Source organism: Merops nubicus, unplaced genomic scaffold, assembly GCF_000691845.1.
Source record: "Merops nubicus isolate BGI_N331 unplaced genomic scaffold, ASM69184v1 scaffold12987, whole genome shotgun sequence".
NCBI lineage: Eukaryota > Metazoa > Chordata > Aves > Coraciiformes > Meropidae > Merops > Merops nubicus.
The window spans coordinates 20,082-34,282 of record NW_008619643.1 but is presented as its reverse complement, the minus strand read 5'-3'; the positions used below and the strand labels follow the sequence as shown (position 1 = coordinate 34,282).

Below are 14,201 nucleotides of genomic sequence, written 5' to 3'. Positions count from 1 at the left end.
CCCAAAAAAAAAAAAAAAGGGGGGGAAAAGAGGGGGGAACCCTTGAGGTGTCCTGCTATGAGATGAACTTAGTCTGTACTTCTGGTTGATGATAGATGGAGACATACAACGTTCACTGACCTCTGGGCTTTTTTTTCTATATATCTCTGTGTGTATATATATATATACTTTATCTTCTCTCCAGTTCCATGCCATGGTGATGTCCAACTGGCCCCATCTACTACCTGGGCTGCCTCAGAGGAATCCTTCTCGCCACGTAGCGCTCTTGACCAGGCAGCTACAGCACTGTATGGCTTGCCACCAGCTAGTGCAGTTCAAGGGCTCCACACTGGCCTTGGTGATCATCACCTTGGAGCTGGAGAGGCTCACTCCTGATTGGTTTCCTGTTAGTATTGATCTGCTAAAGAAAAAAAAAAAGCACAGGTAGGAATCAAAGTGGTCTTGGGTCACCACTCTGGAGGGCAGGACAGGGATCAGTTCATCAGAGAGGGGATGAAACTGCCTCCAGGGTTGGGGGGAGGATCCTCCCTTTGGCAGGGATGGGAGGTTTCCAAATTTCCCTCCTGAGCAAGGGAAGATTCTCCCACGAGGGGAGAGTGGCTGAGAGCACCTAAAAACCTGCCCAGTGCATCCCCAGCCTCCCACTGAACACTGCAAAACCCTCTAGTTAGTTATGTTGCTTTTAAAATACAACCAAGTTGGCTTCTAATGATACACCAAGCTCTGCTGAGGTTTTTTAAAGCTTTTCTCCAGCCTCTTAAGAGCACATAGCTAGAAGGCCAAAGACTCAGGCTCTCTGCTTACCATGGACCCATTTTGTGGTCTTGAATTTGTCTGAAATAACCTCACCTCCTGTCCCTCCTGACTGGTGTCCCCTTCCTAAAAAGAGGGAGAGCTCACCCACCTTGTGTGTGGTAGTTCAGGAGCTCCTGGTTAAGTTCTTCCAGCCCAAATGATTTCTTGATTCTATGATTCTAAGTGTTTTACATCAGGGCCAACACATATTGCTGCTGGGCACCTACTGAGGCCCCCAAACCCTCCCCCTGATCACAGTTACAGGAGCAGTGGGCAGAAGAGAGAGGAATTTATCATGAGCTCACACCAAATCTGCATCTTTCCTTACAGGTCAGCAGCACTGAATTCACCCACTGCAGTTTTTCTCAAGGCCTTGCCCTGGAATCCAGGGTCTGAGTTCCATGCTCCTGCCTGCTGAAGCCATCAAAGATATGGCTCCTTGGCCACACCAACCCACACCTGCTGTTCAGGGGTTTGTTTTGTTTCATTTATTCTGTTTTACCAGCCTGGACAACACAAAATGCCTTGAATTAATTCCCATCACCTCCCCATGAGCTGTTATTAACTGCTAACCTCTGCAGGAAAGCTGTTTTACAAACAACAAAGGTCAGCTTAACCCCCTGTTGCCCTTTCCAAAGCCAGCCTTACACCTTCTTTGCAAATCTGGGGGGTTTTAGGGCTTTTTTTTGGGTTCTGTTTTAAACAGTAGGGCCAGCAAGCTCTGCTGATTGTTACCCTAGTTGGAAGGCATCACCCAGGCAGTGCTGGGTGAGTGACACCAGCACACATGCAGGAGGAGGTCCCTGGGGCCAGTCACAGCTCCTGTTCACAGCAAGGAGCCCCTGCCCTGCCCAGGGGTTGCCACAGGGCTCAGCACCAGCTTCTGGAGCAGAGGAGGTGCAGGAGGTGGCACACAGGGGCTCTGCCAGTTCCTCCTCCCTCCCTGTACCAGGGGGAAGGGTTTTGTCCATGGTGGGGCTCTTCCCTCCCTCAGCACAGCACCTTCCCTTCCTAGCACAAGCTGTGACCCGGCTGCCTGACTGCTGAAAGAGGCAAATTGTCTTCTGTAGATCTCTTTAAATAAAATAGAAGCTTGTTCTGCACGTTCTCAGTGTGCTCCTTGAAGGGTCCAGCCAAAAGCCAACGCCCAGAGGTGTGCATCTGGTTCTGCTTTTCCTCCCACCCCTTTGGTTCTGCTCTTCCTCCCCTCCCTTTGTCCTGTCCCAACCATCTCCACCCTCTGTGTGAACCACTGGAAATGCTAACAGAGAAATTCCACACACAGGAACTGTCACACTTCATCCACAAGAGGCATACCCTCATCTTCTTCTCCCAAGGAACAAGTGATAGGACAAGAGAAAACGGCCTCACGTTGCCCCAGGGGAGGTTGAGGTTGGACACAAGGAACAATTTCTTCCCCTGGAGGGTTGCCCAGGGCAGTGGTGGAGTCCCCACCCCTGGAGGGGTTTCCAAGCTGTGGAGATGTGGGGTGAGGGACACGGGGCAGTGGGGACCTGGCAGGGATGGGGGATGGTTGGACTGGATGATCTTAAAGGTCTCTTCCAACCAGAAGGATTCTGTGACCAACACCTTCCCCTCTGCCCAGAGCAGTAAGAGGAGGAACACAGAACACAGCCTGTGACAGCACCACGGGATCAATCCTTTCACCAGCTGAGTGCCAGAGGTGCTGGGTGACCACCCCTGCCCTGTGCCCACCCCCCAGACACGACTCTACCCGACCTGCAGCTGGCCCCTGGGACCCCCTGGCTGCACAGTGGGGACTGGTGAGACCGTGCCAGCCTCAGCTGGCACAGCAACTGCTGGCCCAGGTCTTGGGGGTTAGGGCTGGCTTTGTGAGGACTGCTCTTCTGGGGGATAATCAGTCTCTGCAGGACTCCAGAGAACACTTCCAGAGTATTTTCAAAGAGCTCTTAGGGCAGGGGAGGCTGCTCCCTCCCTCTCCCCAGGCAGGAGCACCCCACAGCTCCCCGTGCCAGGCTCCAGCCCGTGGCTGAGACGTGGCAGCAGATCTGTGCCAGCAGTGCCAGGATCCCCTCCCTGCAGGACTCCCATGGGGGGGAGGCTCACCCCTCAATCCCAGGCTCTTTTTGCTGTTGCCTCACTTCAGGCCAGATTTCCAGGTGCCTGAAGCTACCATCACCTTAGGAACAAAGCTGCAGTCACACCCCAAATCCCCTAGGGTAAATCTCCACAGAACCTGGAGAGAACTCCAGGAAGTTTCCTGGCAGACACCCCTGCAGCAGCCACCAGTGCTTCAGGGGACAACCCTGACTCCAGCACTGCTTGCTGTGGATGTGTGATGACCTTGAGGAAGAGTTCAGTTACACAGATGCACAAATGAAGAACCTTCTGTGGTCAGAGAAGCAATTAAGGTACAAGAAACCAGCAGAGAGAAGAGTAATGCAATAGTTGTTTTACCCTGTCACAGGTTTTGGATAAAACTTGCTGATATGTCAAAGAAACACAGAGAAGAGACTAACAGGAACCAGCAGCAGGATCACAGAAGGGTCTTTGAGAGCAGCCAGGAGAAACATCACCAGCCCTGGCTGCCTTGGGACCTGTATAAAGCCTGTATAGCTCATTTGTGGGGTTGCCTCTCTGCACTTGGGTTTTTTGCTTAGCAGCTTTAGTGCTTTCAGTTCAGTTTGATCAGTACTTACAGTTTGATTCTCTAAGAATGCAGAAAACTGCACTTAGACCAAGTGCTGCATTAACTCCTGCCAGGTCCCAGCAGCTCCCTCAGGTTCTTCCTCAGCAAGATGTGCACCTTGAATCCCACTGGTGACCCAACTATGGTCATGGCAAACAGAATTTTATCAAGTCTTCTGAGAAATTTGGAAGAAAAAACCTCCACACTTTTATTCCCCATTCACCTACCCAGTATAACTTGACAAGAGCTCCAAAGCAGATGAAAGCTTTGCCAAGGGAATGAGGTTGGTTTGCCTCAAAAAGAGAACACAGGCAAGTTTAAAAGAGTCACCAAAGCAGCAGCAAAGGATGTTTCATTGCTCAGCTCAGCCCGAGGGTCACAGGCTGCTCCAGCTCTCCTCCTGTTTGGGGCAGGGCACAACAGATATGAAGACAAAGCCATCCTAAGAGGGCTTCCTACTGAGGGACAGCCTGGCTGCTCCTCCCCTGGAGCCACTTCCACTGCAGGACATGGTGTGGCAGCAGGGACAAGACGTGTGGGATCAACACACTTCTCATGGGGTTTAGTCCCTCCTGTCTGCAAGCAGCAGGGCTCTCCAGAACCTCCTCGTGTGCCCAGTTTGGTTCTTCTCAGGCCACATACCTGCTCCTTGGTGAGGTTTATTTCCACATTCTAATTCAAGGGCACCCAGAGGATTTGGTGACTGCCATGGACAGCCTGGGGACAGGAGCTCAGCACCAGTCGCTGCCTCTACACCACCCTCTTGAGCTCCACAAACCTGGGTAGAGATGGAGCCCCAGCCTGCTCTGTGGAGCCTCCTGGGCTCCTGTCACACGCCCAAGCCAGGTCTGGTCCCTCTCTGGTCACACCATTCAGCACAAAGTAGGGGGACAGGGTACAAGCTTCCTTCAGCCCTCCTGGTTTTCTGTCCTCCACGGCACCAAGGTAAGTGGCAGCTTGGAGAAGGGGTGGGGGGGGCTGCTGGCAGCAGCCACCCCAGATGCATGGGGTTCAGGGGGCACATCACTCTTAAAACAGAGATCTATGAGTTAACAGGACTAACAGAGAGAAACTGGAGTACTAAAGTGAGGGCTGGGAGCTTGGACACAGCACTCGGTCGTTCCGGTGACTGTATCTAGTGTACAAAACATGGTTTTGACAGATGTTTGTTAAACAAGTCAGTTTTGTTTTTATTAAACCCAACTTTGGTACAAGCAGGTCACTCCTGAGGTTCATTTACAAGGTTGTTTGAAAACAAAGATAAACTGGGGCCTCTCCCTGTTCCTGTGTGGAGTCAGCCTGGGCCACGGGCATCACAGTTTTTCCCCCCTCTCCTTTTTTTTTTAAACAACTATTTGTGCAAGGGGAAGTCAGCCCGTTGCAAACCCAGAACTCACAACCAGGAACAGCGAGTCTCCAGCTTGGGATGGTTTCCCCTCAGAACATTTGGCTGTCCTGCAGCTTGGTTCCCTTCTCACCACCACACCCCGGGACGTGCCAGGGTCAGGACTGGTCCTGGTCCCCGGAGCAGTTCTCCAGCTTGGGATGGTTTCCCCTCAGGTGACACAGAACATTTGGCTGTCCTGCAGCATGGTTCCCTTCTCACCACCACACCCCAGGACGTGCCAGGGTCCAGACTGGTCCTGGTCCCCGGAGCAGGGGGTGGGGAGGTGGGCAGGGAGCTGTGGGTGAGGGGTTATGTTGTGAGGCACACCCAAACAAGTGAAGGGTTTTGGTTATAAAGCCTGTAAGTCTAACCAAGAGTTATTGCTACGAGAGGTGAGGGTGCAGCTGGAAGGTTAGGGGTGTGAGGGGGTTCTCCAGTTAGAGCCCGACCCCGGCGCGAGGAGAGGACGCGTGGAAGCCCCATCGTGGTGGCAGCTCTGGCAGCTCTGGCAGCTCCAAGCCCACCCCACCTCACCCTCAGCCCTGCCCCAGGTTGTTTGGAGCTGCCCCAGGTCAGCCAGAGCTGCCCCACGTGAAGAGATTAGCCCAGGGTTTAGTGCAAGCCACGCAGCCACCGTGGTTAGCCACTTATCCTTCAGCAAGTGTCTTAGAGATCAGCTTTAGCAAGAAACCTGATGGAGCCAACTTTTCCCAACCAAAAGGCATGGTGCAGCTTAGTCCTCGCTAAGTTATCTCTTCTGTGCAAGGTATGGCAAGCTTAAAGGTGAAAGCACCCATTAATTTCTTCTGCATGAGTTGTTTTGGCCTTAATAAATCTTCTAATTAACATATCTTCCTGTTGTTATGGAGCACGCACTGGGAAGACTAAAAAAGCTACAGAAAGAACAAAAGAGAAGGAGGATTTAAGTTTCAGTTTTATACATGAATGAAAGACAGCATCAAAGGTCACGGTGCAAATCCAGTGGCACCCAGGGGCACTGCAACCCTCTGCACCCTCCTCACCTCCCAGGTTCTGTCCCTCTAGCCATGGAGCAGCCCAGGACAAGGAGAGGAGGGTGAGTTTGGGTTGTCTCCTCAAGAGGAAGCATCAATGTGTCCTAGGACCTTGGTCAGCAGGCTGCAGCTCTGGAGCTGTGAAACAAGGGCTGCAGCCACCTCGCTGCTGAGCTGCTGTCCTAACACTCCACAGATCTCCTCCTCCTGCAAGCATCTCTAAGAGCTTCACACAAGTATTAAGGAAGGATCCTAACATTGCTCCTGTGGAAGAGAACACCTTGCCAGTGTGTGTCATCCTGGATTACCAGGTGGCCTGTCTTTAAAATGATACAGTTGTAGAGTGACAGAATCACAGGATGGGTTGGAAGGGACCCTGAAGATCATCTCCTTCCAACCCTCTGCCATGGGCAGAATCCAGTCTGAATCTACCCTCCTTCAGTTTGAACCCCTTGCCCCTTGTCCTGTCACTACAGGTCTCAGTAACTTTCTCAGTCTTTCTTTTAAGTCCTGCAAGGCCACCAGAAGGTCTCCCCAGAGCCTTCTCCTCTCCAGGCTGAACTACCCCAACCCTCTCAGCCTGGCCTCCCAGCAGAGGGGTTCCAGCCCCCTGATCTTTTTAGTGGTCTCCTCCAGACCTGCTCCAACAGGTCCATGTCTTTCCTGTACTAAGGACCCTAGAAAGATCACCAGCTACTCCAACACCTTAATTCTTATATACCTGAATGCACTTTTTCTCTGTTCTCCTAGAAGATTTGCTTTTAAAAAGCACTGGGATGGAAAAAGTTGTGAAACATTTCATACAAACCACTTGATATCAATTGCTAAGTCTCCACTAAGGCTTATTCTTCAAAAATCTATCAGTCTCAAGCAGGTCAACCCAGCTGAGGCTCAGACTTCCCCTGCACTTTGCTGGTGGTGGCCACAGGCAGCATCTCAGCAGCTCCAACCAGGCCTGGTCAGCTCGCTGAGGGTGGACCTGCCGTGTCCATACCACCCTGGGGCAACCACCCTGGCCTTGGAAGAAGGTAGAAGATGGGCAGAACTGCCCTCTGCCTTTTAAGCAAGCTGTGTCTGAAGCGTGGAGAGCAGAGGTCTCCCACAGAAGGCACCTCCTGCAGCAGCACAGCCCATCTACCCACGTCTAAAGACTTCAGAAGCAGCCACTGGCTCAGTTTTGTTCTTGAAATGGGCTGAGAAAAAGCTCTGGAAGCATCACTTCAGCAAACACTGCAGCAGCCAAACTCTACCTGTTGGTTTTGTCTTAAGTGCAGCGTTGATCTCAGTCCAATACCAACTAAAACCCAGAGAGAACCTCAATTAATGGCACCTAACTTCACAGGTAGCAACAGCCCAGAGCACAGACACCAAGAACAGGCCTTCAGTTAAAGCTTCAGCAGCAGCTCTATGAACAAAGAACCCCAAACTAAACCTCTGCTCTTTTTTTGGGCCTTCATCTATGTGTATGATGGGCTTCTCCAGAAAAAGCACAGCTTTGGAAGTACCATCAGGGCAATATCACCCTCTGTATCTCTGCTCCATTTTCATCCTAGCCTTAAATCACCCCTTTGGGCACTGTCCCAACAGCAAAGCTGCTGGGGGATCTGCCCACTCAGCCACCAGATCCCACAAAGCAGATGGACCAACGAGCTTGAAGGCTACTACTGCCCCAAGAGAGATGGCATTGGAAGTCTTATCTTAGAATTCCTCCCCAGATTACAGATGAGGTGCTTCTCCACATAAGGTGTGATGTAGAAACGAGCTCATTTTGGGGTTTGAATGTTCTGAATATTTGTAAGACACCCTGTGACTGAAGCTTTCAGTCATTACATGTGATTATTTCAACAGAGATCCACCAGGTCACCCAGGAAATCCACCACTAAATAAACGACACCACAAGAACTCAAAATACATGTGAGATTTAATAAAAGAAAAACAAAAAAAAGTACAAAGTGAGTGGAAAGAAATGAAAGTAAAAAAAAAAAACAAAAACAAACCCAAAACCAAACACCAACACATTTGGAATGACAAAGTGAACAAATGCAGCATGTCAAGAGGCTGTTCCCCCCTCCCTGGGCACATCCCCAAGGCATCTCCACGAGCCTGGAGCCAACCACCCCATCTCCACCCCAGGGCATCCACCACAGCCAGCTGTGAAGCCTACAGAGCTTAGAGCCCACAAAAGACATTTTAAATTAGAAAGCAGACAATGTACATGGTGGTAAATGTTGAAATGATTAAAAAAAAAGGATAGTTTTGCACATGAACACCAACCTTTTACAGATAAATGTATATAAACCAAGGGAAAGAAGTGTCACTGAACAGTTTCAGTCATTTCTGAAGGGTTTGTCTTTCACTTCTTCTAGCCTACAAGATGTGAATCTTCAGACTGGAGGGAGATTAGCATCACCATGTGTTTGTAACTTATTAAATAGAAGTGAGATACACACCTACCCTTCATACCACAGACTTAAATCTTGTCTCAGGCAAATCAAGTACTTGAAAGAAAAAAAAAACAAACCAGACATTTTGAATTTACTCTTTAAAATACATCTAACCTGGAGGCACAGCCTTAAAAAAGAAAAGTTGAGCTTTCAGCAGGCTCCTAACAAGCAAGCCAGAGTTTTACTCCATGAAAATAGGGCCTGCTCTGAAAGGTACCTGCAAGATCTTCATGAGGTTCTTTCTTACAAGCATCAAGCAACACTGACATGATTTTCTGGATCTCCATCTAAAAGGGCAACGTCCATAGGAAAAGAGTTTGACACCTGAGCATGTATTTAGAAAGGAAATTAAAGACATCTGAAGTCTTTAAGGAAAAAAAATATATATTCAGAAAAATCCTGGAACATTAATAACTAAATAAAGCCACACACCCTCACAACTGACACTTTCCTAAACTCTTAAAGAGTGGGGGTTCAGATAAAATATCTGCCTTCTTTTAGCCTGCTGTGGATGGATGGAATTGGGTCCAACAATTTTTCCATGACAACACAGCTAATAAGTCTCCACTCAGTTATCCTGCCCTCTCACAAAGCAGTCTGAGTGGAAAAAATAATATTGATCCTAATTATTCCTCTAAGCTCAGTTGCCCAGGGGGACCAGGCTGTGATTTCCAGGCATGAGGAGTGTTCCAGGAAGCACCTTCTAAGAGGACTAGAGCCTATCAGCATAAATATGTGGCATAGCTCAAGATTGGGGGATTCTCCTCACTAGGCACACAGTAGAGTTAAGGTTAAAGGGGAAAAAGTAAAGATGACAACTTAAATAGTTTCTCCACAACAGTAAAACACATTGGTCAATGACAACTGCCAAGTTAACACCAATCCTGTGGTTCCACATTGAGCAACAAACTCTTCTGAAAAAATCTTTCTAGATAAATGTCCTACTTTAGCAGTAAAGAAAATTCAAAACATTGTCCCATGAATTTTATTAGCCATTCTCTCTCTCTCTTTATATATATATATATATATTATAAATGATGTAGAAAGTGTTTAGAGTAATTCAGGATTAAAATATATAATTACTGGAATGGGGTTTACTCTAAGATTCCAAAGCCTAAACATTGTGTTTTTTCTACCCATCCTAAAAATTGACTCCAATGGAGAATTTGGTTAGAAAAATAAAGGTTTCAGCACTCCTCACAGCACTCCTCACATCCGTGCATGGCTGGGGGAAGGGAGCTGAGCCTCAGGCAGTCACCTCAGCCCATTAAAATTAATCTAGAAAGCAATTAAGCTGGTGGGTAAGAGGAGTTCAGACAAAGAGTTAGGGTCACTTCACACACGGCTGCTCAGTCGCTGGGTTGAGGACAAAACCTCTTTCTGTAGGGATTAGTTGACTTTGTTTAACAAAATGTACATGGTAAGGTTACTTCTTTAAAGCCTCCTGATAAATTCTGCCCAGGTAACAGCGAGTCGTGGCCTGGCAGCCACCAGAGATGCTCATTTTCTCTTTCACTTTGGTCCACTCACACCATGTTATGAGAAGGGTCACGGGGTGGGAAACTCAAGCAACTTAACACATGAAAGCACCAAGTCCTCTCTTGGCCTGAAAGTCTGTGTGTGATTAACTGAAAGAAACAAAACATAAAGAAGCGTGAATTAAAGTTATGAAAAATTAAACAAAAGCAAAATGTAGTGAGATATGTTAAAAAATAGGGGGGGAAAGGAAGGAGGGCAAACATTGCTCAGGCATCTGCAGACTCACAGACAAGAGCAACCCCACACCAGCACAAACACTTCTATTTCCCTTCCACACCTGCAATTCACCCATTTTTTACTCATTAAATCTATCAAAACCACCGTGTTGAAACAGGAGATGGAACCTCCTGGGTTCAAATTTGTGCCCTTTGCCCCTTGTCCTCTCACTGGGCACCACTGACCAGTCTGGCCCCAGCCTCTTGCCCCCCACCCTTTACATATTGATCAGCATTGATCAGTGCTCTCTGACATGCCTCCCTCTGATGCCTCCCAGATGAAGAGGGGGGGTCTAGGGAGACAGGTCACTGGCAATGCCAAGGGGAGGCACCTTCCTTTCAATTTCTTCTTAAAAATTTCATTCTGCTTAAGCAGAAACCCTCAAATCCCACATTCCAATCTCAGAGCATAGCAAAAGAAACCAATCCCAACCCCCCATCCAGAACCACTGCCTCTCCCTAATTCATCAGCTTGACTCTGGTGATGGCACAGCTCCTTTTGCTGTGCCCCAGAGCTGAAGGGAAACCCCCGGGCCCCAGCGCTGTGCCAAGGTCCCCACCAGGCAGAGCACATGCTGTGGGTGCCCCTCAGTCCTTCCCACACCTCCTGAGCCACAGCCAGTTCCTCATCACCCCTCAGAAGATGAAGAGGGTCTGGAGCCACTTCTGCAGGTGGTTAGAAACCAGCAGAGCCCCGGGGCAGAGGGGAGGCTGCAGTGCTGCTGCTGCTGCACATCTCCCTCCAAGCAGCCCCATGGTACCTGCAGCTCCCCCTCCAGCTCGACCTGGGCCCCAGGCTGCCCCCCTGTCCAGCCCCTCATTCATGGGTGAGTTTAGCTGGATTAAGCTCTATTTTCAGCAGAACATTTTACAAACTCTTTTGGACTCTGTGCCCGAGGTGGGACATGCCCAGAGGGCTGCAGAAGAGAGAGCTTTGGTTTTACCACCAACATGTTTACACCTCAAGGAAAGACATTAAATAATAGGCCCTGTTGTCTTCCAGGGGAAGGAGCTACATCAACACACACAATGAGCTTCTCTAGTGCTGCTGCTCACAGCAGGGAGACAACAGAGCACAACCACCAGCAGTGGGGAGCTGAAGACTCTGCTGTCAAGAGCAAACTCAGGCTTTGCTGCTCTCAGGGGTGGTTTTTTTTCTTCCCATCACCAAAAGGCTCAGAAAGCATTGCCACCAGCCTGGCCTGGACTTGGCAGAATGCAGTTCAGGCTCTTGAGCTCCTTCATGCAAGGGGAAACAAGAAAAAAATGCTGGATTAGCAGAATTACCAGCTCGCATGGTGGTGCTTCTTGTTTTGCTCCCTAGCCAACATTCCTTGAAGACTGCCTTGAATGGAAGCAGGGTCACCCCCCCTGCCTTCCCCCATCTTTTCTTTTTAAACCCATTTGCCCCCTTCCTGCTCTGTCACCACACAGCCAGGCAGCTGCAGGAGCACTATTTACATGCCCTCTCCACGCTCCTGCTGGCTTCACCCACCTCAATTAACTCACAGCAAGCTAAGATAAGAATCCTGCCTTTAGGGAAGAGTTTTCTCACAAGCAGAACTGTGTCTTGGAGCCCTATTTCACAATGAATTTCCAAGGCACCTTCACTGGAAGCTGCTGTTCCCTTCTTTACAGCTCTGCCTCTACAAATAAAGGAGCTGCACACTCCAAAGAGGGCCCTGAGATCACAGTGAAGTTGTGCACGACAGGGCACCTCATTTGTAAGACATTACAACGGTGTCAAGATTGCCCCAGGTCCTCCCTGCTGGGGAGAAGAAGCAGTTTGTTTGTAGTCACCTTCCCATCTATCTCCAGGCTGGCAGGATCCCTTGAGCTGGTTGTCACAGAGGCAAACTCCGTGGGACCCTCAGCCTTTAGGGAGTGGTTCCAGGCTGTGAATCCCTCCCACCTGCAGCCCTCAAGGGCAGAGGAGAAAGACTCGAGTTCAGCCACTTACTTTTTCTTGTCTTTGTCCTTCTTCAGTGGCTGCTGTGAGGTAGCCTGCAAGGATTGGGACTGCAAGGTTTCCACCGCTACTTTCCGCCTGTTGAAGGCGTTCATCTCATCCTCCAGCTCCCTCCTCTTCTCCTCCACCTTCCTTTTCTCCTCCTGGTGTATCCTTTTTAAGTGCTCAAACTTCTCATGCAGCTGGTAGGAGACAGACCCTCTGAGCATGGCCTGCAGCCCCCCCCCTGGTGCCACAACCACACCTCCCACACGAATCTCACCACCCCAGTGAGACCCACAGCTGGCCCTGGGCTACAGTGGCCAGTGCCCCTGCACCCTGCCAGCCCTGGGCAGAGCTCACCCCTGGGCAGAGCTCACCCCTGGGCAGAGCTCACCCCTGGGCAGGCTCCTCAGCAAGAGCAGTGAAGACACAAGAGATGCAGCCCTGCCTGACACCATGTACTGACCCTGGGGTAAGGGCACCGAGGGTCTCAGCTCAGCCTGAGGCCCCACCGTGGCCATTGTGGCTCTTTGGGTCCTCCCCAGCCATGAAGATGGTCCTTTTATTTCCTCCCCAGTCCCTGCAGCTGCCCATGGCCTCAGCACTGACCTGAGGGACTGCAGCCCAGCTGCCCAGAGTAAAGGACTCTGCTGCCCAGGGAGCCTCCAGGGGTGAAGTCTGGCTGACGTGGATGCTCACCAAAACATCCTGCCTTGCCCTTCACCCCCCAACCAGCAGCCAAGTCTCCTGCACACTCACAGGATGGGGAATGGTTGGTTCTGAGGCACCTAAACTAGGGATGCTGTTCTGAAACCACTACCCCCTGTCCCCTCCTCCAAGTGGGGGAAGGGGTGTGTGTGTTTGTGCTTTGGCTGGTGAGGGCTGCTCAAGAGCTGCACATGCTCTCCAGGATTCAGATGTTGCCCAGACCCAGATCCTTCCTATGCTGGCTGTATTCTGGGCTCCTCTCATGGGTTTTTTTGGCACACCAACCTCTCTCTCCTTCTCCTTCAGCTCTGCCTCCGTCTCCTTGACTTTGTTAACAAACATTTGTCTCATTTCTTCCTCTTTCTTCTGGAGCTCGCCCAAGAACTCCTTCCTTTTGGTCTCGTATGTTTCTTGGAGGCTGGGGAAGAAAGCAAACAAAACCCAGACCCTTTGGATACCAGCAGCTGGAGTTCAGGGTGGGAGATGGATGCCTGTCTGCATTGCTTGAAGACAAACATGCAGGGAAGGGAAGCAAAGTCAGCTGCAAATCCAGTGCTAGTATTTTCCAGCCCAGCCTTGTGGACGCTACCTACAAACCTCCCGTTTTTGGGGGCCATCATCACCACACCATAGCACTGAGTTGCTGCTGGCCCTGAAGAGCTCTCACCTGAAGGGCTGGCTGTCTGGATCCGTGTCCTTGAAGCCCATCTCCTCCAGTTTGCACCTCCTGTAGAGCTCGTAGTGGCGGGTGTGAGTCTGCTCCCGCAGGTCCTCCATGTTCACCCGGATCAGCATCTCCCTCAGCTTCACAAAGTCACAGTGACTTTCATTCTCCACTGGTGGGAGCCAAGGGCCAAGTCAGCACCCTGCACACACGCTGAGGGAGCCCAAAGGCACTCACAGATTAACTCCAGGGATTCCCCCACTAAAAACTCTGCTTGCTGCCCCTCTCAGGGCACACCACAGCCCCTTGGGTGCAGGGGTTCCTGCGGACCATCACTACCTGCTGGGAGGGTTGAGCCCAAAGGACAGCTTGGCCAACCCACCAAGGGCTGCACGGGACGTGCCAGCCCCGTGCAGGGCAGGGCAGAGCTGGGGAGGGTGCCAGGGGGTGCACGTGCACACACACAGGAGGTTTAGGGGGGTGCCCAGCTCACAGCACCTTACCTTGCACCACTCCCCACGGGTACTGCCGAGCTCTCACCAGCTTGTTCCCAACTTTCACCTCCTCCGTGCTGCCAACCACAGCAAAGGGCAGATGAGCCTGAAACAGAGCCAAGGCCAGGGGCTCAGAGCATGGAATCAGAGAATCATTTTGGCTGGACCAGACTTTAAGGTCATCAACTCCAACCATCCCCCAGCCCTGCCAGGTCCCCACTGCCCCGTGTCCCTCACACCCCATCTCCATGGCTTGGAACCCCCTCCAGGGGTGGGGACTCCACCACTGCCCTGGGCAGCCTGGCACAGCCCTGGGCAAC

General features: G+C 50.7%; 1 protein-coding gene across 1 annotated transcript in view; it reads right to left on the bottom strand.

The window, feature by feature from the left end:
- Nucleotides 1-234: 234 nt before the first annotated feature.
- Nucleotides 235-14,201, bottom strand: part of SEPT8 (septin 8) — a 23,653-nt gene continuing 9,686 nt past the window's right edge. The window contains exons 5-9 of the mRNA XM_008943869.1: nt 13,891-13,987; nt 13,391-13,559; nt 13,009-13,141; nt 12,025-12,215; nt 235-400 (exon numbers count right to left, since the gene is read on the bottom strand). Coding sequence (XP_008942117.1) covers nt 235-400; nt 12,025-12,215; nt 13,009-13,141; nt 13,391-13,559; nt 13,891-13,987 — 756 coding nt within the window. The remainder of the gene's footprint in view (nt 401-12,024; nt 12,216-13,008; nt 13,142-13,390; nt 13,560-13,890; nt 13,988-14,201) is intronic.